The 27700-nt window shown below is 47.5% G+C and overlaps 1 protein-coding gene across 2 annotated transcripts in view; it reads left to right on the forward strand.

The window, feature by feature from the left end:
- Positions 1-27700, forward strand: part of LOC144124520 (motile sperm domain-containing protein 1) — a 91712-nt gene that overhangs the window by 47491 nt on the left and 16521 nt on the right. For both annotated transcript variants that reach the window (XM_077657242.1, XM_077657243.1), the window contains exon 5: positions 9116-9346. In XM_077657242.1, coding sequence (XP_077513368.1) covers positions 9116-9346 — 231 coding nt within the window. The remainder of the gene's footprint in view (positions 1-9115; positions 9347-27700) is intronic.

Genomic DNA, 27700 nt, shown 5'->3' on the forward strand with positions numbered 1-27700 from the left:
GCTCAGGAAATTTGCATGGCTTGCCTCGGAAAGCGCGCTTTTTGGAGCTGGTATTCTTCAACGCATCCCTTTGTCCGCACCACCGTCGGACACACTTCTCGTCCACTTCAAATTTTCTGCCCGCGGCACGCTTGCCGTGTTCGAGAGCGAACTCCACTACTTTCAGTTTAAAGCCCGCCGTGTAGTTGTTGAGGTGCTTGCCCATCGTGCAACAGTGACAATGCTCGGAGGCAGTTCATGAAAAAGTGAAGAACGACAGCGCACGAGAGCAACAACTATACCAAACGACCACGCTAACACAACCACCAAAAAACGCATGCTTTGACAGCCAGAACAGAACAAAGTTAGACCTGGCGATACCGATGCCGATACGGATAGCGGAAGTACAGTAGCAGAAGCTCGCGGCAGAAGAAAAGATGATGATGATGACCCGCGGCCTCGGGCGCCATCCATGGGCGGCACCTCGAAGCTCCTGTGCGCATGTATTTCGAAGGCTATTCTTGCGTGTTTCCTGGAAAGTTTGGGTGCGGCCCTTACACGGATTTTTTTTTTTTTTTTCAAATATTTCCTTTGGGAATACGGGGTGTGGCCCTTACACGCGTTAATACGGTATTTTTTTTAGATGAGGAGTAAATAACCAAACCACAATCATATTACGCTTAGCTGGAGGCTTCCTGGGTGTGGGCCGCTTTCAATGCACAAAAAGGCTTGGTACTGCATCTGGCCTTAATTTCCTTATACCGTAATTCCGAAGGACATGGCTCTCAAACTGGTCTTCGGTGAAGTGATCCTAAGACGAATAAAGTAAGATTTTGTATGACACAACCTTACGAGGAACGATACAAAGCACGAAAAATATTTAGAGAGCGTGAGCTTTCATTACTTGAAAAACATGCACAAGTGTTAACACGTCAGCAGGCCCCACAAAAGGCCATAAGAGCTTTGCCAAAGTCGGACGTTAGAAATAGTCAGTATCAGTGCACGCACCCCTGCGTTGCTGATTCATTTGACGCCACCTATCCCCATTACAAAGTTCCACACAGCGTGGTTTTTGCACGAATTCGCAGCAGCGACGACTGCCTTGAACCCAAAATGTCTACAGATATGTTTAATGGAAGTCCTCGCTTGCATTCTCAATTATTATCCATGCAGATATCAAGTATTCAAGCGATAGCTGTGTTACTGTGCCTAGGCACAGTAACACCCGATTTTGGTATGGACCCTGCCTGACAAATACATTCAGCAATGCGCGCAACATGAAAGCTAGACTTGAATCGCGAGCAGCATGAACAGCGGGAGCCTCAACAACGATAACCACCCCTTTGGCATCGAGTTCGTGAGCGACGGAGTCCAACTACAGTCAAACTCACTTATAACAATACTGCTTTTAACAATATATCGGATATAGCAATGGACAGCCGCGGCACCGTCACCATTGCAATGTGTTCTGTGGTAAAATAAACCGCTTATAACAATGCTATCATACTAGATTGTCGGTTATAACAATTAAATGTAGTCATTTGGAGCCAACCCTCAAAGAAAAAAACTCGCAAACGCAGCTACCACGCCAGCCAAACTACGCTTACGGCGCACAGCGGCTGCGAAAAGATCATGTGGCGACGCATACAAGGCGAGGAGGCGCATGGGGTGAGCCAGAGAAGCTTCTATGACTCGGAGGAGGAGAAAAGACGGGCACTTTCCTCTGGGCAGAGGTGGAGAGGGTAGGGAGGCGCTTCCTTTTGTTGCTTTTGTATCTGCGCGGGGAGCAGTCCATTCTGAGGGTGTGCCGCCCGTTGAAAACGCGTCACGGCATTTTATCGTGGGCTGCCCCATCTTTCCCACTTCCTTTGGCTCCTGCTTCATGAGCTGCACATGTTTTGAGGGCAGCGTACAGCGTCAAAGCACGTGCGTTGCCAGCGTGGTTTTTATCATCTGCCATCACCGGCCTCGGTCCTGCTGGTTCTGCAAGCCCATCGGATTCCTCCCCAGAGTTCAACAATGGACGATTCTCCTTCAGGAAGCACGGCCAGCGTGGCTCTACCAGATCAACTGCCGCAGAAGAGAAAGTGAGCGACAATATCTTTGGAAACGAAGCGGAACATCTTGAGGGAGCACCGAGGTTGTGAAAAAGTGTGCAACTTAGTACGCAAGTATGGCCTGTCACAGCCGACGGTTTCAACCATTATCCGCAACGCGCTCAAGATGACTGAAAACGAATGCCATGCTAGTGCTGGCCATGCTATGGAGGACGGCCGGAAGAGGATTCGGCATGGTGCCTACAAAGACATAGAGGAGGCACTGTATTTGTGGTTCCTTAGCGCACGTGCTATGAACATGCCAATTAGTGGCCCGATTTTAGCAGAGAAGGTGAAGAACTTTGCGTATCTCCTTCAAAACACCGATTTCCAGCCTGGTGGTGGCTGGATTCAGCGCTTCAAGGAGAGGCACGGTATCGTCTACAAGGCAGTTGTGGGCGAGGCAGGGTCGCTCGATGTCGACGCTAGACGGAAGTGGTTGGAAGAGACACTGCCGTACATCCGCGAAGCATATGCAGACCAGGACTTGTACAATGGTGATGAGACCGGGCTATTCTTCCAAATGCTTCCGTCGAAGACTCATGCACTCAAAGGTGATCCCTGTAAGGGGGGCAAGCAGAGCAAATTGCGGGCAACCGTTTTCCTCTGTGTGAATATGGACGGCAGCGACAAGTGCCCCGCCTTCGTAATTGGAAAATCTAGGAATCCCCGCTGTTTCCGTGGTGCTGCGAGGATTCCAGTTCGTTACCGTCATAATAAAGCGTGGATGACGCGTGAACTTTTTCACGAGTGGCTGTGCGAGTTCGGTCAGCAGATGCAGCATGATGGCAGGAAGGCGGCGTTGGTCCTTGATAACTGTACTGCACACCAGACTGCCCAGAAGCTGTTGCATGTGAAAATTTTCTTCCTGCCGCTGAACACGACTGCAGGCTTGCAGCCCATGGACGCAGGCGTGATTGCGTGCTTCAAGGCATTGTATCGCTGGCGTGTGTTGAGCAGGCTTGCTCTTAACCTGGGTATTGCTGTGCGTGAATGCCGACCCGCTCCTAAGATTTCGCTCCTGATGGCTGTTCAATTCATTTTTGGGGCATGGGCAGAAGTCAGCTCCTCCACCGTCGTGAATTGCTTCCGAAAAGCGGGCTTCGCCGGGGATATCAGTGACGCGGAGTGTCGCGAAGCTCCTGCCGATGGAGCAATTACAGAACTTTGGTCTACGGTGCGCGGTGATGACGGCGACGCGGAAGGGCTTGAAGAATTCATGCACGCCGACGATGCGGTCACCACAAACGAAGAATTGACTGACGAGGCGATTGTTGCAGCAGTCACCGGCGCGGAAGACGATGACAGCAGCGATAACGAAGATGAACCGGAGCCTGTACAAGTTGTCTCTCATCAGGAGGCCTCAAGAATGATCGAGTCCCTGCGGGACTTCATTTTTGCAAAAAACCTTTCACTCGGACATGTCCAACATTTGGATGCCCTCCAGAACGATATCAGCAAGATTGCCGCGAAGCAGTCGAAACTCACCGATTGCAGGTTTGTTTCAGCAAAGAAGTGAGAAGTGCAAGCTATTTTGCCCTATTTAAATGCTTTCAAGTTTTCATGTTTTCTTTGTTTTTTTTCGGGCACTAGGGGATTTTTCAAGCTGAGAGGCAGCTGCAGCAACCTTCTCGTATTTTTTACAATGCCCCTTTCGGTGCCACCAAAACGATGCCTAGGCGGAGCTCGCATGTCGCTTGCCGTCCGTGACCCCTCTTTGCAGTTGTTATGCTTTTTTTCATGCAATCCGTTTATAACAATGATCGGTTATAACAATGGAATGTTCGTGGCACTTGAACATTGTTATAAGTGGACTCGACTGTACAACAAAACAAATACGTCCAGCGATGCGGCCAACATGAACAGCATAGGCTCAAACAGCAAGAACCGCCCTTTCAGTATTGAATTCATGAGCGAAGGAGTCCATCTGTAACAACACAAATACGGCAAGCAATGCCCGCAACATAAAAGCTAGGCCTATATTGCGAGCAGCATGTAAAGCGGGTATCAAACAGCGAGAACCGCCTCTTTAGTATGGGTTTTGTAAGCGAAGGAGTCCAACTGCGACAAATATTCCTGCAGCAGTGCGCAAGATGAAAGCTAGGCCTCTAACGCGAGCAACGTAAGCATGGGGGCTGGAACAATATGAAGCGTAACTTCCGAGTAGGGCCTGCGAACGAGTCCGACTGCAACCACGTCGCCACGCCTCGAAATGCGTGCAACATCAAAGCTGCACCTGCAGAATCTAGCAGAGCTGGCACGGTGGCCATAAGACAACAAGAAGCACAGCTTTCGTAGCCTACGAGCGAACGAGCCCATCTACAACCATGCCAAACAGCATTTACTGCGAAGAAAGACTGCAGTCGCTCGTGTTTCGTACCAAATCGCCCAGAAAAAAAAAAAAAACACTACTGACAACTAAAGAACGGCCACTCACCTCACAAAGTCGCAGATCCAGCACATTATCGAAGTTCGCCCGGCTGATCCTGTGCAGCCAAAACTTTCGGCGAGCCGCGTTGCTTTTCCCAGACGGAATTACAAAAATTCTTTTAACACTGCCTCCACGGTTGTTGCATCCATACACGCAACAGAAGCTCGGCATCGCCGCAACGCTTAGAAAACCAAAGATTGAACAAAGAACTGAAGGATATCAGGAAACAGATTGTTGAGGTGAAGTAGTACGGCAGGCGTAACAATACTGAAATGAAAGGCGTTCCCTTGACTGAAGACGAAAATCTGCATCGGATCCTACAACATACTGCTGAGCAGCTGAATGTAGCCATTTCGAGCAATGACATAGACGTCGCACATCTCATGCCAACAAAGGCTACTTACAGCCTTGAGACGTTAAGCTCACAAACCGCTGGCACGACTCAGTTTTGATGCGCATCGATGGGGCATGTAACGCTATTGCGCGGCAGCCCGAGGAGGTCTACAGTCCGTGGTACAGAGCCGCACTGGTACTGCGTGTGTTTGACACAAGGTTAGTTCAAATGTGGGATGATGTCTGCCATCTTCGCCTTCGCAGTTTTATGCACTGCCGGTTTACATGGTGTTGGCTGAGTAAGGGCACACATAAGGTCTCCTTGATTTCGCTGCACTTTCTGCACAAACCAGTTCAGGAAGTGCGGCACTCTCGCACTCGGATTTCGCTTCGTGCTGCACAAGTTCTTCTGCACTGCTGCACTAGCCTGGTGAGTTCTCTTCTCGTGCAAGCAGTGCAAGGTGCTTGGCGCGCTCCGTAGCAGACGGCTCCGCGGCCATGCTCCGGTGGCTATGCTTGTTTTAGTGAGCGACGTTGAGACCATGATTGAGACGGACGCGTACCCATGAAAGACGCGGCATCTGCGCCGGGCCCTCACCAAACAGCTAAAATGACAGTGCGTATACGTGTGTTTAAGCGACTGGCTGTCATGGCGCACGTACGTGCTGCGTATGGGTTCTCGTCTTCCTGTCCAGCCTCGCACGTTGCTTACACCATTTCTCTTTTGTGTGCAATTATTATAATAGACGCAGCATGATGGAGCACTGCCATAAGATGCAGATTGTGAGATGTTTTATAATACATGGGCGATCGCAACGTTTGTGACTCGCTGCGACATCAGTACCTCCGCTTACGACAGCGACTGGGCTTGAGGTCGCCGTCAGCCCACACCTTTGCCTGCCAGTTAGCCTCTGACAGTCACTTCGCCGTCACAGCCCGCCGAAAGTGAACGCGATTGAGTTGAGTTCAAATATAGATCAGGCAACTCTTGGCGGACAACCGCAGTCACTTTTCGATAAAACGGAAGCAGCCTGAACCACACGTATGGACTGTAAAAGATCATCTCGAGCGGTAGTCTCAATAACCTCTCGAATTCATTGTTGCCTCTTCAAAGTACCCGTTGAATCAGTGGCGGTCGACCGGCCTGCGTCACTTTGCAAACGCAACGGAAAGAACGGTGTCAAATTCTTCACCACTTTTGGAATTAACAAATTTTATAGCCGCTCCACGAGATGTGCCACTTCGAGCAAATTTGCACAGCGTTCAATGCAGCTAGCACAATCTTGCGCATATGTAAAAACACGTGACAAACACCAGCACATGGCCACTGCAGACGAAAGTTTCTGCACTTTTGCACTCGATTTGTCCGCTGCACCGACAGCACTACTGTCGGGCTACACTCGCGCCTCAAGAACTGACACTACACTGGCATGGCACTTTCGTGAACTAGTGCAGAAAGTGCAGCCAAACCGAGGAGACCTATATTAAAGGCCCGCCAGCGCTCTCTCCTGTCGCCGCAGGGGATTGATCATTAGTACTGTTTTGTAATGAAAACTGCAGTGCCTGATACTGCACTGGTACTTCGCATTGAACGATTCCTGCCACCTGTGCGATTTCTGTCATGGCGGTAACCAAATGCGTCATTTCAGGGAAGCCCACAAGTCAAGCAAGATGCTTCCTCGCCTTTAGGCAACGACGGTGCCACGTGCCACTTCGATCACCGCATAAAAACTGCCCACCGATGGACATAATCGGCGCACTGTGCAGTCGTCAGGCTGTGCTTGCATCCACCATGCCTGCCAGGAAACGAGCGCACAGGCACAAGCAGCACGCGGAGAAAGCGTGTGTAGCACGCAGACACTGCCAGTCAGAGCGCCGCGGCGCCGTCGCGCGTAATCAGCACCTCAGAATTCCCCCGCTATGGGAGGAGCACGGTGCTGTCGGCACAGCAAACTTTAGTTTGGGGTCCCTATAGTCACCTGACGTACTGTACTTAATCCTGGGGCTGGGCTCACCCCTCATATTTTTACTCCATTAGATGCTTACAAAAGCGAGCAATCAGAATAATAAACTTCGCGAAATATAATGAGCCTAGTAAACCACTCTTTGGCCATCTGAAGTTGTTGCCATTTGATCATTTGTGTGAAGTACAAACAGCACGCTGTGTACACAGCATAGCTCGATAAAACCATCCACTTCCGGTGTCCTTACTCTATAGCCCTCTAAGACCCACAAGAAACTTCACACCTGGAAATTTCAATATTCCCCCTGCAAAAAATGTCTATGGCAAGCGGTCTATGGCAAGCGGCTGATTCTGTACGTTGGAGCCAAAGTTTGGAACAAAATACCAGTTGATTTAAGGCTGGAACACACTTTTATCAAAAATTTGAAAACTTGTTGTCTTAAGGAAAATGCGGAAATTTCTGTTATGCCAACGCATTGAGTATTGTTCAGTCTAAAACATCTTGTGTTTTGCACTTTCCTGCAGCACCAGTATCTTGTTTTATGTATAAGAGTTCGTGTATACCATGCTGTCCTTCGGAAATTATGTGCCGCTACCTGGTTCCGTGATTAATATTTTTTATTTTTTTTAGTCTACAATATATTGTTAAATTCGCAGGCCCATATCATTCCAATTGTGAAGACTGCCTGACCCCATGCACTTTTATCTTTGGACCCAAACCTACCCCCTGGCTATGGGTCCAAGCACTGTTTGTAAATTGTTTATATTCATGAAGATAATAAAACATTCATTGATTGATTGAAGTAAGGGTGGTGGGCGAGAAAGCAGGTTAGATTGCGCTCTCATTGGGCATCAACGATTTCAAAGCTTTGGGTGGGTGGCTCCACCGTTTCAAAACACGGCATGGCCTGTCATATAAGATCGTTTCCGGCGAAGGGAAATCTGCCGACAAAGATCAGGTCTCCAACTGGCTTTCGGCTCTGCCGGTGGTGATTTCGCAGTACAAGCCAAGGGACGTGTTTAACACAGATGAAGCTGGATTGTTCATCAACCTTCAGCCCGAGAAAAGTCTCAGCGTGAAAGGTGAGACGTGTCAAGGAGGGAAAAAAAGCAAAGAAAGAGTAGCCGTATTGTTGTGCTGCAATGCTGATGGGACTGAGAAGCTTAAGCCTACTATCACTGGAAAGTTCTGGAAGCCGTGCTGCTTCTCGCGTAATCCGCGCCTTCCTGTCGTTTACAAAGCGAATAGGAAGGCATGGATGACCAGAGCCTTTTTCACAGAGTTCCTCACCTGGATAGCCAGATGCTTGCCGAGAACCGTAAAATTCTTTTCCTTCTCGACAATTGTGCCACGCACCCTGTTGATACTTCGTGGCTGCAGAATGTGAAGGTAATCTTCCTGCCATCCAACTGCACTAGTCACTTGCAGCCCTAGATGCAGGCATCGTAAAAAAATGTCAAATTTCACTTCAGGAGCTTGTTGGTCCAATGCTTTGTGGCCAAGATTGACTGGAAAAATGCCAACTTGAAGGAGGATCTTCTTGATGCTATCCATCTCCTGGCGATGTCATGAGATCTCGTCAAACCGGAAACGATCGCCAACTGCTTCAAAAAGGGGGGATTTTTTTGTGCATCTGGTGGAAATTGACGATGACGGCGCAAAGATTGACATCGCGGACTGGGGTGACCTCAACGTCGAAGTGTCTCCAGAAGAGTTTGTATCAGCGGACGACCAACTGGGGACATGTGAATTACGCACTGTCCACGACATCATAGCAGATGTTACTGCTGAAGAGGAGAGTGACGACAATGACAACCAAGACGCCGGAGATTGCCGTGGCGATCATCGGCCATTAACTACTGACAGTGTACTCAAAGCTTTGGACAAGCTTCGTGGCTTTGTTGCATGTGCGGAGCTCAGTCATGAAACTTGCACTCGTTTGTATGAGTTTCAAAAAAGCTTGCTGCAGGACATCGAAAAACAAAAAGTGCATTGCAAAGTGACAAATTATTTTAAAGTGCTGTAATAAAATCAAGTTCTGTGCCATGAATGTATTATTCGGGATTTTTTAGAGCCCGTTTTTGGATAATGTGATTTTCCGATAATACGTTTTTATTTTCAGTGCCCGTGAGAATCACATCAACGAGATTCCACTGTGTGTCGTTCTTCTGAGCACATGGTTGGAGGATAGATACACAGCCACAGCGGTCACTTTTGTCACGCACATGCAATACAAAAATATTTCCCAGCCTAGCCTTAGCTGTGGGGCCTGTGAGTTGACTGGTTTTCTCTTTGCACCTCTTTGTATGCAGGCTCCATCTCTCTGGAGCCTACGTCATTGGCGCTGCGCCGGTCCAGCCGAGCCGGCAGTCGGGCCTCCACGAGTACCGGGGCCAGCCCCCCAATGCTTGTTGTCGCCCTTGCCTGCCTAGTGGCCCTGCTGCTGCCACTAGAGGGGGCAGGGGGTGAGGGCCACCACTCTCTGCTGCCTGCCTACCTGCAGCTGAGCCACCAGCAGAAGCTGGTCGCTGCCTACATTCTCGGTGGGTGCTAGTTGCTGGGGCAGTTTTCCTCACCTGTAGTGCGGCATGGTTGCAACAGTAGAGGCCTGTCGTCCAGTTTGGTTGCTCCTCTTGTCTCTGCCTGCATCCAAGGGAGAAGGCAGCACAGGGGTTTTTTCCATCCATTATTGTGGAGGGTTTGTTTGTCCAAACTGGGTGCACTGAAGAATAGTGTGACCTGGAGAATGTGGTGAATATACAGCACCAGGCACAGTGACAAAAGGACAATGAAAGGCACCCACGGGCACTCTCTATCAACTGAATTTTATTTCGGAATCACGAAGTGTGTATAGTCGAAGAAGGGGCCAGTACATCGAGACTGTGCGGTCACCAGAATTCAGTGTAGTCATGTAAAAAATGTTGCGGATGGTGAGCACTATAAAAGCTGTGTGGTGTAAACGGCTGCCACGCAACTTCTTTAGGAGCTTCTGTGTAGAGTTCTTTTCATGTGGTGAGGCAGTCACTGCAGTGGTCTTTTGTGCTCTTCCCATATGTCCTTCTTGAATTCGCGCTAGTTGAACCCCCTAATGCCAGGAACTTCTTGAAAAAGGTTCATTAGCTGTGGCTTGCGTGGCAAGGAAAGAAGCCGCCAACGTCAAGAAAAAAAACTCCTGTTTGTTTTGGCAGAAATAAATGGCCCTTCAATAAAATGGCTTTGAGGACTCAGCTGCACGGCCACACAAAGCTGGAAAACAAGAACGAGCGTTCACACCTCCATTCTTGCACCACAACCAGCTACTGCAGATTACTGATGCTAAATGGAGTCCGGTTGAATGAAAGTGTTGCTTAAACGGAATAAAAGCCTTGAAATTGGGATTTTATATTAAGGCTATATAAAGAAATCTCATGAAGTGGAAATTTTCCGGCCACATTTATGATTTTTTTTCAGATTTATGAAGTTTTCGAAAATACCCGCCAGAATGGCAGCATTTTCAACATAGAAATATTTCACTACTGTGAATTCCAAAATACCGAACATTTCAGAATAATGTGCTTAATTTATTTGCTCCCCCATGGCAATATACCTCGTTATTACAAACTTCCTTGAAATTAGCAGCGTCAAAACTCGCATTCGATTAGAATGCACTTGCTGCCGTGCATCTTAACTGGTTAACTATCTTCGTCATCATTATTCATATCAGACCGGAAATTAGGTGCAGGACTGTCTTTGTGATGCCAAACGCTAGACTTTGTTGTTTGTTTTCATTGATTTTGTTGTTTGTTTTCATGAATGTTGGTGTTGATGAGGCCTCATGAGCTGAGTTTACATGAATGCAACAGAATGAATCTTAAGTTGACTTTTTGAGACAAAGAGCAGGTTTTAAGAAGGAAAGGTGTGACTCGTCCTCTGCTCTCTTCCTCGATGTTTTTCTCTTCCCCTCAGAAAGTGGACTGCTGTTGACTTCTGTCGCATCCATGTAACCAGGACTATCAGCTGCCTCATTTTTGTCCGAGCTTCTCAAAGACTCGAAAGTTAGTTCTGCATAGTACTAAGTCTGAATGCTTCGCAATGAGTTCTGGCCCCCGCGTAAAACACACACATCAGTTTTCACTAAAAGAGAAGGTGGAAATTCAACAACTGGACGCCAGCAAATAGCAAGTCAGTGTTTGCAAGGAGCAAGGCACTGTGCAGATCTTTGTGAATAGAGTAGGTCACGTGGGACCCACTCAATTCGAATGGCTTGCGGTATGCGAGCCACCAGGCAATGTACCGTATTTACTCGAATCTAATGCGCACCTTTTTTTTGATATATCGGGTCCAAAAATGGGTGCGTGTTAGAATCGAGTACAACACTAAATCTCCGATATCATATCGCCATCGGCATTTCAAAATGGCCGCCTCGTACGCACTTCGAGCCTAGCTGTCTATGCCTAGCCAGCCTAGCTGCAGTCGCATCCTCCTCGTGCTTCGTCTACCCGTTTTCTGCGTTTGATCTACCAGCATGGACGTGCCAACAGCGAAGATACGTCGAGTTCATCATGATGCCGCATTTAAAAGGAAAGTCATCATGCGTGCAGAGACGGCATCAGGCGCATTCGGAGTTCCAGAAACATGCGTGCGGGACTGGTGCAAGCAGAAGGAAAAGATTTTCGCCAGCAAGGCTACACGAAAGGGTTTCAGTGGACCGAAGCAGGGCCGGTTCGCCGAAATAGAAGAGCGGCTTGCAGAATACGTGCAAGAGCAGCGAGCGGCGCAGCGGCCAGTGACGACTGATCTGCTCAAAGTCCGGGCGATGCAGTTAGCCCTACAAACGGTGCTCACGCGGAGCGACTTCACAGCGAGCAGGTGCTGACTGTCAAATTTTATGAAGAGAAAAGGGCTTTCTCTTCGAAGGCGGACGGGGATATGCCAGAAGTTGCCCGAGGAGTATGAAGAAAAGCTGCACAGTTTTCAGCGGTACGTTTTGAATTTGCGCCGCAGGAACGGCTACCATCTCGGCCAGATTGGAAATGCTGATCAGACACCGCTCTACTTCGACATGCCTGCCACCACAACTGTTGAAAAGAAGGGGGCGAAGCAAGTGCGCATGTTGTCTTCCGGCCACGAAAAAACACGCATCACCGCAGTGCTTTGTTGCACCGCGGATGGACACAAGCTGCCCCTGTATCTTATATTGAGACGCAAGACGCTCCCGAAAGGAATCGTGTTTCCGAGTGGCGTGATTGTGCGCGCAAATTAAAAAGGTTGGATGACGACGGACTTGGTCGCCGACCGGATCGATCACGTCTGGCGCAAGAGACCCGGCGGCAGTTTGGGCCTGCGTGCGATGCTTGTGCTTGACGCGTTCAGGTGCCATCTCGACGAACGCATCAAGGACAAGCTCGCTGCATGCAACACCGACCTTGTCGTGATACCCGGCGGCATGACATCGCAGCTCCAGCCGCTCGATGTTTGTTTAAACTAGCCGGTTAAAGACAGGATTCGGGCACTCTACACCGAATGGCTTGTGAATGGCAGCCATGAATTCACTCCCAGCAACAGAATTAAGCGTCCCTCGCTGCAAGACTTCACTGGATGGGCGGAAGATGCGTGGTGCACGATACTGTCTGCCATGGTCAGCAAGGCCTTTAAAAAATGTGGTATATTGAATGCCATGGACGGCACTGAGGATGAAATGCTTTGGTCCGTCGACAGTGATAAGGACAGTGACAGCGACGACGAGCGAAAACAATCTTGGCAAGATAAGCCAATTCCTTTTGTGTGTGTGTGTGTTTTATTATCGCAACTTTAGCGCATCGAGATTAAACCTTTGTTTTTCCAAACGAGACAAAGTTGTATTAGTGTATGAAAGCATGAGGTGCATGGTACTTTTTTTTTTTGCGAAGGAAAACGGGTGCGCGTTACAATCGAGGGCGCGTTAGATTCGAGTAAATACGGTATATTCTGGCACATTTCTGGGCTGCGGCTGATGCGTCGGAGTAGACGAGTTGCTTGAAGGACGTCAGTACGGATGATAATGTGGGCTGTAAGGAGCAAAGTAACTGCGACTACAGAGTGAAGCGCATCTTGTATAGCAAGCAGCTCAGCACAGAAGGAAGTAGGGGGTTCCGCGAATCGAAACCTGGCCGTCTTGTTAAGTGCAGGCTGGCAGGGACAGTAAAGTGCAGTCGTCGTTACACAGCCCTGGATACTGGCATCAACATATATAATAATTGAGCCGCGGGGTAGAAGACTATCATGTTCCGCGACTATATTGTTCGTCCCTCCGTGTGCGATAACCCTCCCCCGCAGTCTTACCAGTGCAGAGGAGGTTGTGCTCCGGAGGATCCGGGTCGGAGTCGCCCTCACTCCTGCCGTAACTCGGACGTGGCCTCAATTTCGCCACTTATATCCCCACCTAGGATGTCCAGTCTGCAACTCACAAGACACTGAGGCTGACATTCACCACTTGTTGTGGGATTGCCCGGCACTGAAGCTAACTAGAATTCGCTACCTGGCAGCAGCGGGTCTCCACTCGGACAACCTGTCCTCATATATTGATTGGACGCAGGGGCCACATCACCACTCCCTCCTCGCCTTCATTAGATCGGCACATCTTTCATGCTTTATTTAACACCCACCCACTCTTTTCTTTCTTTTCTCTTTTCTTCACAACTCTCCCCTTATGCCCAGAGGCAATAAACAACGCTATCAAAAAAAAAAGGCACTGCGCTGTCAGCTGTTGTGACTGTCTTGAACTTGGCAGTCGTGAGAATGTGGACGAAGCTATCCATACATTGTTTAAGAGGAGGCTAGGCTTCAAAACATTCCGGTGTCGGGCACGATGCTCCAGGAGAAAGCAAGTTCATTCGCCGCTGGCTTCAGTAGCACCGGATGCAAAGCAAGTTCCGGCTTGCTTTCTGTTTTCAACAAAGATCTGCATTTAGCTGGCATGTGGTTCTCAAGTAGCAGCATGAGGCGAGAAGGTGACACAATGAGCACTGACAAAATGTGCTCCCATCTACGTTCTGTGCTGCTACTTGAGGATGAAAAAGCAACAAGCCCAATCTGCTTTTTGGGCATGTTGTTTCCAGCAAGGTAGCAATTGCAGACAAAGAAGGCAGTTTTCTGGTTCAATGACCACCTTTAGGAGATAGCGTGGCATACTCCAAGGAGGACATTTTCATACCTATCAGGTCTCCCGAATAATCTGGCAGACTCCCAGATTTTGATAGTCTGTACTATTGTATGACAAAAGTGAAAATCTTCCAGAAGCCTCCTGCGTTTGGACAAATCCTTCTCCTAGTCTGGTCACATAGCGCCGGAGCTACTTGTAAATCCAGTCCAATCCTACCGCCTCACACTAATTGACATAGTGATCAGTGAAGAGTCTGATATGCATAGTCGGCCGTGCGCAAAGTTGAACCTGCCAGTACCTTATATTTTTCTGTCTATGGGAATGCAGCGTCACTGTCACTGATCTCCCCAGAGAACACTCGGACCAAAAGAATGGACTAGGCGACAGTTGTACCCACACAGACGCACATTTAATGCATCCTACGTGACACACACTAGCACACAAAACTAACACAAAGACTGTCAATACGGCTACTAGCGTCTATTACTAGCGTTCTACTGTCAGCGGTCAGCATTCGTGCTCACGGTTGGTTCGGTGCTGATGCGGTTTTGCATGGGTCCAGTAGCCGGCGTCGAGGTAGCGTTCGGCGTGCTCAGGCTGGCGTCGCTGGCTGCGTCGTACAAGCTCCTGGTCCAAGCGCCCGTGGAGGTGATGCCGGTGATGTTGGCGTTGGGGGCACCACCTGGATGGGTGCCAACAGTGCTGGAGACACCCCTGGCCGTGGCAGGTGGTGGCGTCTTCTGTTGACTCCCCGGAACGGGCTCAGGAAATACAGGAAGTCCACGGTGCGACACCATAGAACTCGAGCTCGCCAGAGCAGTAGCCGGTGTTGCTCTCTTCCAGCCGAAGTGTTCCTGACCCGCCGGAGCCTCCGCTTTTCAGTTTATACCCTCCGTGCCTTGCTCACCCTCGCACTTTTATAACCTTGGTGTTAGTCCACGCAATCCTTGTCGTCGTCTTCTCCTTCTTCTCTTCTCCACCAATCATCTCTTCCCACCTCTCTGAATACTTCTTATTCATCTTCTTTAGTCTTCGTTTAATCCACGTCATCCTTATTGCCATCCTCGTCATCTTCTTCAAACCTCTTTCGTTCATACTTTTATGCCAGACTCCCTATTATATGTGACAGTCGCCTCTGCTTTCATCAACATAGCGGCCTGGAGTGGCTGAAGCGTGGTGCCAGGGGTCTGATTATGCCTGCAGTTTTAAGAGCATTAGCTCTTACTCATCACGTTTCTCAATTTCTTAGGGTCTGCTACCAACTCCCTTCGGCGTGAAATTTTCCAAGTCCGAGGAATTCAATATGGCAGCCCCCATAGTAAATCGATATAGCAACCCAATTGGTGATTGATTCGTGATGTCATTAGTATATCGAATTGGTGACTGCTTGTTGACGTCATTGATATATCCAGTTGGTGATTGATTGGTGACATCATTGATATATCCAATTGGTGATTTATTGGTGATTTCACTTATAAATCCAAGATGTCAAATTTGTATTTTCATTGGTGTACCTCACTGTAATCTCATCCATATCAATTCTAGTAAACCAAACAGCTAACGCTCGTTACTTCAACGTCTTCCAGGCGGTGGCAGCATCTTTTTTCTCCACTTGTGCTGATTCTCGTGCTTCAGGTAGCACTATGCCTCACTAGACTGCCTGCACTTGGTCATCCGGAAGTTTTCTTCTGTGCTTTGTTGGCTTCGGACTCTTGTCTAGTGTCTCCTTAACATACCATACTTATTCGAGTCTAGGCCGATACTTTTCAAAAACGCGAGATATGACTCTTAGGTCGGCTTAGATTCGAGGTTTTGTCTTTGTATTCATAAAATAGTGTAACGCGTAAAAACAATAAAAATAGCACGCAGGTGGCACCCCCACGAAACAAATGACAGCTGTTACTATCTGTAGCTCATGCTGATAAAAGCACACAAGCATTGGCTGCCATTTTGATGTCATTGTCTTTTTGTGTGGTGTCATGGGCACATTCTATGGCAGTGCAAGTTTTTTAAAATTGGTTTTTGAGGAAAGGAAATGTCTCAGTAACTGTCTTGCATACATACCTGGTTGGATATCCTAACCATGCACCTGAACTGTGCCCTAAGGGAAGGGATAGAAAGAGGTGCCGTAGTGGAGGGCTCTGGAATAATGCACTGACCTTCCACAGCACATCTTTTGTGTTTCCCGTGCACACCTTTTGTGTTTAGCCACCATGAGGGGTTAAAAGAGAGCCAGTTGTTAATTTTCACCATACTGTCTGCATAACTATAGCCATGGCCTGTGGATAAGAAGCTACAGAACAGATGCCTCATGCTGCTTTAAGCACGGTTTCACCACCGCATGCAGAAGCCCAGCCAGCACTGCCTCAGAGGCGCAACTGCTGTGGCTTTAACGCTGGCATGCTCACTGCGCACAGAAATTCAGATGTGTCATGGCGAGTCGCGACACGTACACGGGTTCAGTTCCCGGCATTAACAGCAAACCCTAAGCTACCAGAGTACTCAATTCATTTTGAAGAGCAGTGCCTGGAACTCAACATACTGGATGCACTTCCTGATATTGCATAGGCACCTGATTCATTGTCACCTTGGGACAACTTCCCTGTTGTATGTTACCTCTCATTAACACACTTTCATAAAACACAAACACCTCATGAACTCATTATACAGGAGTTTTTGGCACTGAATGAGAAATAGTGATCATGCAGCTTTTCATACGGATCGTTCCAAAACACTATGTTGGCTGTGCTGTAGTAGAAGACAAGAAAAAATAGTAAGGCTGCCTCAGTGTGTGTCAGTTTTTGCCGTCGAATGTTATGCCATAACCCTAGCTGTAAAAAAAAATACTGAGGAACAACATTGAAAACAGAATCATTTATACAGACTCCCTCAGCGTAATTACTGTATAAACACGTGTAAGGGCCACACCCATGTATGGGTGGCACCTTGTTTTCCCCAAGGAAATATTTCAAAAAAAAATAATATCCCTGTAAAGGCTGCACCCAAACTTTCCACGACCCACGCGGGTATAGCCTTCGAAATGCACGTGCCATGGCCTCCGCGATCAGCTTCGGCTGCGAGCAACGATGCACTTAATCGCGGAGGTGATGCAAGTGCACGGGAGTTTCCATGTGCCGACCACGGATGGCGCTCGAGGCCGCGGCTTATCATCATTGTCAACTTTTTCCTCCACCGCGAGCTCCCGCTATTCGTATCGGCATCAGTATCACCGTATCACCAGCTCCAGCTTTTTTGTGGCTGTCAAAGGCACGGGAGTTGTGGCAGCATGTTAGTTCACTGTATTACTGGCTTTCGCGTGCTGCCGCCGAGCGTTGCAGTTTTAGCACGAGTGGCAAGCACCTTAATAGCTACACAGCTGGGAGTTTGCTCTCGAACACGGCAAGCGTGCGGTGGGCAGGAAATTCGATGTGGCCGAGAAGTGTGTCCGACAATGGTGCAACTAAAAGGATGCTTTGAGGAACACAAGTTTCAAAAAGCGCGCTTTCCGAGACAAGCCCTGCAAGTTTCCTGAACTGGAAGAAGAGCTGCTCTGCTAAGGGATGGAAGCGCAAAACAACAGCTATTCGTTGACAGCGGGCATGCTGCACGACTTCTTGTGGGATGAGCGTGCACCAGAGCACAGCCCCAGCTCAGAGTTGGAATACTCTGCGAGTGATGATTCAACATAGAATAAATGACGCTCATTCCCCGATTGGTGTGTTTTTACTTTAAAAAAAAAACATTTTTGCATATCGCGTATATAGGCCACACCCAGAAAATTGGCCCTCAAATCTGGAAAAAAAAAGTGCTGCTCTTACACGCTTTATACGGTACATCAGTACATCCAAAAAATGCAACAAAACCTTTAAAAGGATGTTCACAATGTAGTAGCAGCCAAAACGCAAGGGCTTAAAATTAAATTCTGCTGGGTACCAAGTCACGTAGGAATCTACAATAACAAAAGAGCTGATGTATATGTGCTGCAGCTGCCTGTACTGATGCTAAAATGCAGAAAGTAAAGATGCCACATAATGATATTATAAAATTGGTACAAAGAAAACTAAGAGAAAAATGGCAGGAAGAATGGTATAATGAAGTAAATAAGTGTTATATACACGCGTAGTCACTCAGTGCCACTGGATGAGACGCAGGTTGATGAGAAGAAAACGATTTAATGAAGGTGCACTTAAAGGGTGATACATGGGACTCACGATCGCACACACAGTCACGCCAGTTGTCAAACACGCACGTTTACTGACTGTTTCATCGCGCTCGCACACACCGACGCACCAGCGACGCCAAACGAGCTGTCACGCACACTATTCATAAGCCGTGTCTCGAGCACACGATTCGCACAACCCAACGTAAGGGGCGCTAGTGAGCAGTCAATGATGAAAAGCCTACACTCTGCTGTCCTGAAACGCCCTCATTAAGGAAAAACGCAAAGCATAACTATGCGCACAGAAAAGGAAAAAGAAACGATGGCTGTTACAAAGAACACAGTCTCGTAGTCTGGCTTGTTGCTTGTTGTCTATGTGGGCATGTAACTGCTAAAGGCTCATCGAGCTGACAGTCATCCAGTTGGCTCTCTGATTCATCTGATGTTTCATTGTCATCTAGATGAGATGTCTTACTTGTCGTTGACACCTTCAACTGCGAAACATGCGCTGTTGTTGCAAATCTGGTTCCGGTGTTCTTGCTGAGCTCCGCCACTCTGTATATGTTGGCGGGCAACATTTCAGTTATCACTAAAGGACCTCTGTACTCTGTAGGGTAATGCCGGTTGTCGTACGCTTGCTTACTTCTTTCTTGTTCTTCAAGCAGGTGCTGCCGCGCAGTCTCTCTTAACTCACTCGGGTTCTTCCAAGCATCTTCACCATCCATTTTTGACCCTTGCAGGGCCAATCCATAAACGGCAGGTTTGTAATCATGAAGCATTTCAAACGGGGTCTTGCCCGTGCTTTTTTTCACAGCGTTGTTTAGGTTGCACTCAACATACTTAAGGTTGGCATCCCAATCCCGATGCTCTGGATCCTTCATTGCTGTAGTGATGACGGGTAGCACTGTGTGATTCACTCATTCCACTTGCCCATTGGTTTGGGGGTGGCGTGAGGAGTTCAGGACGTGTCGAACTGTCCGTGTCGCACAAAACTTCGCACGGCTCTCTAAGTGAAACAACTTCCTCAGTCCGTGATGATGGTCCGAGGCAGGCCTTTCTCGAGTCTGTATTCTTCCATTGCACACAGTACATGCTTAGTCATGTATCACGAGAGGGAGACAGATGAACAAACTTTAGTTGTCAACAATTACCAGAAGGTGTCGGTTCCGTCTCTTACTCGGAACAAACGGACCCATGGGGTCTAGGTGCACAGTCTCAAAGGGGTGCTTACCAGGTGGAATGGGGTTGAGAAGTCCTTCTTTCTTGCCACCTGGGACCTTTTTAAATGTGCTCTCGAAGCACTGCAAGATGCGATTTCGCACATGACTGCGCGTCCAAGGAAACTAGACAGTCTCCTGGTTTCTTACTACGGTTCGGTCCACCGAAAAATGGCCAAGAAGGTCATGACATCACACCACGACTGCCTTCCTCATACACTTTGGCAACACAAACTACATTACCATCTTGTTGTCAGAGTCGTTAATCCGCTTAAGCCAGCCGTCCTTGAGAACATAGTCTTTCGTTCTGTTCTTGTCTTCTCTTGAGCGTTTATGTTCCAGCTGTTCAAGAATCTGTATAAGTTGCCGCAGTTCTTCGTCTCCTAATTGAGTGGCCGCTATCTGGTATTCTATACTGCAGGCCAGACACACCTCGAAGCGTTTCTCTGGAAGGTCATCCATGGTATCACTTGGGCACTCCACTGGTTTCCGACTCCACTGGTCAACGTGCTTCATCTGTGCACCTGGTCGATGCCTCACTGTGAAGTCAAATTCTTGGATGAGGTCATACCAACGAGCGATCTGGGCTTTCTGTGTACGCTGTGCGTTCCAATAAATGAGGGCCTGCCAGTCTGTAACGACTGTAAAATGAATGCCCAAGGGTAGGAACCGCAGCCGATCGACGCACCACAAGATGGCCATCAGTTCCAATCTGAGCTGTCTCCTTGCTTACACAGTAGATGAAATGCCAGTTGTTCCCTTTTCTTTGTAGCAACATTCCTGTTATTCCCTTGGAACTGGTGTCAATGGGCAGTTCAGTTTCTACTCCAGGATCAAACAACTGCAACACTTGCTTTGATGCAAGTTTCCTCTTCAGTTCCTGCAAACTCTTTTCTTGATCTGCCTTCCATTTGAACAGTTTCCTTCTTGGTTAACCTAGTGAGTGGTTCAGCAACCAAGGCATATCTGTGGATGAATTTCCTGAAAAATTCACTCAATCCAAGGGAGCACCTAACGTCGTGCACATTTTTTGGGCTTGGGAACTGGGCAATTGCATTTGTTTTGGCTTCACCTGGTTGTACCTGTCCCCTGACCAGACAAAACCCCAGGAGGTCCTCAGTGTCAAGCCTGCATCCCTGAATCCCTGCAGCACTTGACGCAACTGCACGTCATGTAGATAACACTTCACGATTTCACCTTTTAGTGGTCTGAGTACTCGATTCATAAGCCGCTGGAACACTGCAGGCACATTTGTAAGGCCGGACATCATTCGGTTGAACTGACCTGTCTCATCTGGAGTGATGAATGCTGTTTTCTTCTTGGCTTCTTCTGTCATGGGCACTTGAAGGTAGCCCTGAGCCAGATCCTGAACGATGTAGAGGGTTGCTCCTGTGAGGTCTTCAAATGGATCGTCTATGTTTGGAAGGGGATACCTGTCCTTCACTGTTAGCACATTTAGCCTGCAATAGTCAACAACCACGTGCTTTTCGTCATTCTTTTTATCTATTACAAGCACAGGGCTGGCATAATCGGAGCTCGTTTCGGTCACCAAACCAAGGTCCTTCCACTCCCTAATGATTCTTCGAACTGTTTCTCGCCCTTCAGCATTTTTCCAACGAGGTCAAAATGCCACAGGGGTGCTGCCCGGGTCTTCAACGATGTCCATCTCCAGCGCTCTCATGCAACCTACTTCTGCCGTGTTCATCGCGAAACACTCTCGGAATTCGATCAAAACGTCCACCAGTTCTGAATGCTGCAACTCTGTCACAGAGGGTCCGACGTTCACTTCACACAGCCGTATTGGTTGTCGCTCAGTTGATGCGCACACCTATTTCATTGTGCTCCCTTCCTGATCAGTGTGATCCACACTGCACTGGAGCTTCCAGCAGAAACTTCTAGTACCTCTACTGGTTTTGCTCGTCGAAGCGGCTGACCCTTTTGTATGAGAGCCTCTCAGTCACCTACTGGTTGCATGGGAACAGTGACTTCTCCAAGTGTCATTGTCGAGCAGGATATCTTGACCGCTGTGCCTGTACACGATGGGGGTTGAGAGCCTTTGCTCGGCAGTCAATGTGATCCAGTTCACGGTGTCCTTCTCAAGTACGGGCTCCTCTCTAGGTTTCAACCAGTCTGTGGTGCTTTTCGTAGGGCTCCAGATGAGCAAACAGACACTCATTGGAATGCCAAAATCGCAGGCGACTTCCTACCTTTGCATACGTGATGTAAGGCAACTCAGTGAATGTCCTCCCGACCAACAAATCCACAGATTGGGCTTCATCTGGGACTACGAAGATGGGTACGTCCTTTGCCAAAACGCTGTCAATACATAGGTCTGCCCTGCATTTTCTAACACTTTTTGTCGCAGGCACATTACTATTTCCAAACCCATACAGTGCTGTTGCCTAAGTAACAATTTCAGTGCCACATCGCACTGCTGCAGTGACTCGCAAGAGACAGCCAGAGCTGCCTATCTCAATGAGTCCATCTAGAGTGGACCTTCTGTTCATTGTTACTTCTTTCAGTTAGGCGCTTGCGCTCTTTACTTCACATATTGGCTCATTCACTGTGATTGCTTCATTTCGCTGTGGCACCTCCTTGCAGTGACTGCGTGTGGTCTGTTCTGTTGCAGCAGAAACATTTCATCAGTCGTTTTGGTTGAGGACAGTCTCTTGTCGTATGACTGTACTGGCTACAGTTGTAGCACTTGCGTTCTTTTTCGTTTGACAGGGGGGGCCGCTTGTCCTTGGCGCTTCCCTCGTCTACTGGCTTTCTTGCGTGCAGCACGCTAGCACTCTGAGCACGTGCTTTGTCGCTCACAGGTCTATGGTCACGCACTGAATCGAAAAACTCTTGTCTCTCACGCTCAATCCTCTCAAATCCTTGTATGTCATGTAGGATGGCGTCGTTGTGACATCAGCCTGTTTATAAGAATGAGCACGCTTCTTTCGCTCAGACATTCAGCACTATCACAAAAGTCATGTGATAAGCGCATCTGTATATATTGGACATCATCGCAATAAACGGGGGCAGTCCCTTTTCCTTTCCTATTCTTGTACATCTAGTTTTTCTTTTACTGCATCAAACTGGTTTGACAGCATCTGAATCGAGAGTCCAATCCCGTCTACTTTCTCGGTGAAAGGAAGAAGGGTGGATAGCTTCTGATTAATCTCCAAGAATAGTAACTTCAGCTTGGCATCCTCCTTTCTAGATGCCATGGCATTGCTACCCTTAGCACCATGTGGATTGCAAATTTCACATTTCCAGGACTGTTTTGATTGACGACTTTTAGAATTGAACGCTTCTTCTGTCATGCCTGAACATTCAACAGCGTGAAAGCCAAACCCCCACTCAGAGCAAACGATTGTAGGCTCGTCATCGCGAAGCGTCTCGCGACAAGTACAACAGCGAGGCACTTAACGCAGTTCAAACATTCAACACTGCAGCAAGTTGGCAACAACGGCAGCGAAAGCACGCGATAATCGGCAAGAGCAAGTGACGACCACCAACCTGCAATGTGCAGAAGAACAACGTTATCGACTTGTTGCTCGAGCTGCCGTCGCTTCCAAAATTCACCACGAAATACGCCCCCCGTTGAAGTCCGGGAAAGCAGATCTCGCTGCCAATGGCCGAGTGTTGCCAGAAGCAGTCACCGGTTTCTTGCCAAATGATCCCAAACGTTGAAAAGGAAAGCCGATCAACGGCGTCACTATCCAGTTCGAAGAGCATCTTCGTCGGGCACACCATCCCAAACACTGTGGTTTGAGATAAAGGGCCGCAGTTTGTCTCGTTTCTTTTCAAGAAGTGTTCAAATGTCTACAGGTTCAAGCACGTTACAACTAGTCCTCGCTTCTTGCAAGCTAATGCTGAAGCTGAGCGCATGGTAAGAACGCTAAAGCTACTTTTGTAGAAACCAGAGGACCCCTACATTTCCTTGCTGAACTACCGGAACTCACCAGGTCTCACAGGTTAACAGTCCAGTGCAACTTTTGATGAGCCGTCAGCTGCGCTCAAGAATACCCTGTGTTCAGTCTAGGCTAAAGCCTTCTGTCATTAGTTCCTCCTAGCAGAAAACACACGAGGAGTACAGGAACAGGCAGAAAAAATACTTTGACAAGCGTCATGCTGCTCGATCTTTGCCCAGACTTTGTGCAGGGAATCGGGTATGGCAGAAAGACAAGGGTGCTTCCGGAACTGTCCTACGACCATCCCAAACACCACGGTCCTACTGGGTTGGTACAGACAATGGTGTAGTTCGCCGCAACAGACGCCACCTCTTCCTATTGCCAGAGGCTGAAAACGACGATAGGGCATCATCGACGATTCAATGGGATCAGCACCCAGAGGGGATTGATGCAACACCGAAGAAGCCGCAAGTTTCTTCCGCGTTGCCAGTGAAGTATGCTGATGTACAGCAGCCCTCAGATGGTGGTCAACAAGCCAGTAAAGCTACCGGACATCACAGAGCCACACGCTGCAGCCGAAACGACTTGGAATCAATGATTAACTCTGAGCTGTGTTGTAGAGTTCCTATGAATGTACTTAGCTTCAAAAAAAGGAAAGATGTTGATAAGAACGAGCATGCTTCTTTCACTCTGATATTCAGCACTATAACAAAAGGCATGTGATCACCGCTTCTGTATATATTAAACATCACCACAATAAATACGGGCAGCCACTTGACACCGCCTAAAGATGCATGTCTGACAGTTGTCTTCATTACTTTTTCCAGGCAGCATCGGGCTAAGTTGTTTTGAGCGCAGTTCCGTGTTCACGAGTGTCCCAGAAGTCAAAGTTTGCCTCTCTGCACAACCGCACCTTAGCGTGAAAATAAGCCACTGAGCTTTTGCTGCACTGTTGCACACGCTCGTGCATTTTGCGCCAGTGTTCTCTGGAAACGCTCTCCCGAAATCCCTTCAAGTTCGGATTTCGGATCTTCTCGAACGCAGCCAATCTCTCGCAAGTCCATTCAAATGGGACATTGCGGTCTCAAGCATGAAAGACTCAGGCCAGCTGTGCAGGATCGGAATCGTACGAAGATTCTCAATCTAATCTTTTGCTGAGGGTGCATCGTCACAGCCGTCAAAACTCATTATGTGGTTGGGCATTACCAGGAACGCAGTGATGCTACCGGGCGTCCCCGCTGACATTGGCTGTGGCGTCACTGACTGAGTCGAGCTTTCCAGTAAAATTGTCAGTACGCAGTCTTTTTCCATTAGGGCATTCGACAGTTCCCGCACGGTAACACCATCACCTTGGTCTGCACTCATTTATGAAACAGAATCACGCACAGTCGCATCAGTCAGACCACTCACGTTGTCACTGTCGGCTGAGACGCTTCCACTTGGGGCTTCGTCTTTGTTCATGGCGCCGTTCACCAATACTGTTGAGTATGTTAGGCCTAGTATCCCACTTCTGAAATGCTATATTCATGCAAAGTCACTCAGTACCACTGGGTGAGACGCACGTTGATGAGAAGAAAATGATTTAATGAAGTTGCGCTTAAATGGTGATTTCATTTCATTTCATTTTATTTCCTTAAAGGCCCCGTGACTGGGGTATTACATAAGGGGTGAGAACTCATAATCAAAAAAGCATTCTTACAATTGTACATAATTTTTTACATTTTCATTGAACTTGGATCAGCAGGTGATGGTGGCAATGTCGCCTGGAAGGCCATTCTAGTCTGCAGCTGTGGGGGAAAAAAGAAACTGACAAAGGTGACAGTGCGCGAGAGTGGACGGGCCACATGAAAATGATGGCTGGTGCAGAGTGATATGCGTGCTGGATATGGAAGAATATAAGGAGCAGTGCGCATGGAGCTATTAAAGATAAGCTGGAAGTGCGACGGCAGAGTAGTAAGGACGGTAAACCGGATGCCATTTTCAAGGCGGAAATGCTAATGTCATAAGCATAGGATGCATCAATAAACCTGGCTGCGCGTTTTTGAATGGACTCAAGAGAATGAGATAAGCTTGATGAGGATTCCAAACTGGTGATGCGAATTCCAACTTTGACCTAATGAACGATTTATAGGTTAGTAACTTAACATGTCGAGGAGCGTGATTAGATGACGTTTTAAGAATCCTAATGTTCTGTTAGCTGATGATATTGTGTTAGTGATATGCAAACTCTAGGAAAGACCACTAGAAAGTGTTACGCCTAAATACTTGTAAGACTGGTTCTATGGACACATCAGAGATTACATAGGAACGAATAACAGGATTACGATAGCGGTGGACGAATAAAGGCTTGCACTTATGAGGGTTGAGTTCCATTAGCCATTGGTTACACCATTTCTGGACAGCATTAAGGTCACTTTGAAGAGATGCAGAGATGCTTGGTTAGCGGGTTTAGTAACTGCACGATAAATTACACAGTCGTCAGCAAACATTCGTATATTAGACGTGGCTTGTGATGGTAAATCATTAACGTATATTAGGAAAAGTAGCGGGCAGAGTACAGATCCCTGTTGGAACACCTGCTGTTACCGGAAGACAGAGTTATTATTGTTGACAGAAACAAATCGGGAACGATTAGATAGGAAGGCTTCAATCCATTTCATTATGCAGGGGTGAAAATTTAATCTGGAAAGTTTTGTCAGTAAGCGTTTATGGGATACTTTATCGAAGGCTTTAACGAAATCTAAATATATGCCGTCGGTTTGTTGATTAGAATGAACGTTGATGCGCAGATCTTGTAAGAAAGTTGCCAGTTGGGTCTCGCAGGAGTAGCCCCTGCGAAATCCATGCTGTGCCAGGTGAAAAAAGTTGTTAGAGTCAAGGAAGGCCATGATATGGGTATAGATGACGTGCTCCATGATTTTGCAGGGTACACGGCGGTAATTTAAGGACAAATTTTTGTCACCTGATTTGTAGACTGGAACGACCTCCCATGTTTCCAATCCTTGGGCAGTTGGCCAGTGAGGAGTGACTGCATGAATAACAACAAGAAAGACGCACATTATCTTTTGTGTTTTTTAGTATTTTAGTGTTGATGTTGTCGGTGACGGCAGAGGATTACAGCTTCATTTTTTCTATTAATGATGAGATTCCTGTTGGAGAAAATATTAGCAGAGGCATAAGTTCCATAATATATATGGTTCTGAAAGAAGTGACATGCTAGCTTCTTCGTAAACACAGATGAAAAGGCCTCATTAAATAGATTGGTGCAGTCTGTATCTGAGATGGGTTCACCTGATGCATTGGCAAGAGAAATGTTATGCGTGTGCTGTGGGTTGCCAGAATTTACGGGAAATAGATGTGAACATTTTAGGCAAATTTGACTGAAAAAGAGCACGCTTTGTTTCACGAGTTTTTTTTAGGTACGCTTTTTCTGCCCCATATTATTTTTTTCAAGCATTCTCACTGGGTTGCAATTTTGCTGAGCGGAAGAGGTGTTTCTTTTTTTTTTCCAGATGTTTCAGACAACTGTTGAACCGTGGGTTTCGCGGGCTGTTTCATATGATCACTTTTGGAATAAATTTGTCTACCAATTCTTCAATTTTCCTTTTGAATAATAACCAGTTTTCATGAATCGTTCTTTGATGAAAGTTGGGTTCAACAAGGGCTAGGGAGGCGCGAAGTTCGTTATTAATAGCAGCATAGTTTCCCTGAGCATATAATCAGATGGTTTGTCTATGGGTTGCGCGGGGCAGCAGTTTAATGGTGAGGCATGCATGTATTATTTTGTGATCGCGAACACCTGGATGATACGTGATGGAATGAACACGTTCTGGATTATCGGTTAATATTAGATCAAGGGTATTAGCGCTGCCTTCTGTTACATGCGTTGGTTCAGATATTACTTGTAGCAGGTTAAAATTAAGGCAGACATCATGAAATTCGTTCGCTTCATTGCTATCTGTAGCGGTTAAGTCAATGCTAGGAAAATCTAAGTTACCGACGACGAAAATGCCGGCATTAGAATGCTTAGTTTTGATTTCATTTAATGCATTATTAAATTTGTATGGAAAATTTGGACTGTTATGAGGGGGTTTATAGCAAACGCCAGTGACAACTGATTGTGGTGAAGAGTGGAATAGGATCCACAATATTTCGATGTCTGATGAAAGGTTGATGGCCGTGCATGACATTTCTTGCCTGGTTGCTATAAGTACGCCTTCCCTCCTATCTTTGCAGTCATTGCGATAAACACGGAAATTTGGCAAGTCAGCGAGGACTTCACTGTCAGATATGTCAGTGTTGAGCCACGTTTCAATCAGGGTTAAGTTACTGGAAGACTATGAGACGAGATTAGAAACGATGTCCTGCTTTGAAATAAAACTGCAAACATTCGTGAAGGTTGCTGACAAGGAAAAAGCGGGTTGCGGTGAATGTTTCAAACGCTTTGCCGAAATTTGTTGCTGAGATGATTGCTACTGTGCTTCTTTTACGGTTTGCGA

This window comes from Amblyomma americanum, chromosome 3 (genome assembly GCF_052857255.1).
Source record: "Amblyomma americanum isolate KBUSLIRL-KWMA chromosome 3, ASM5285725v1, whole genome shotgun sequence".
In the NCBI taxonomy this organism is placed as follows: Eukaryota; Metazoa; Arthropoda; class Arachnida; order Ixodida; family Ixodidae; genus Amblyomma; species Amblyomma americanum.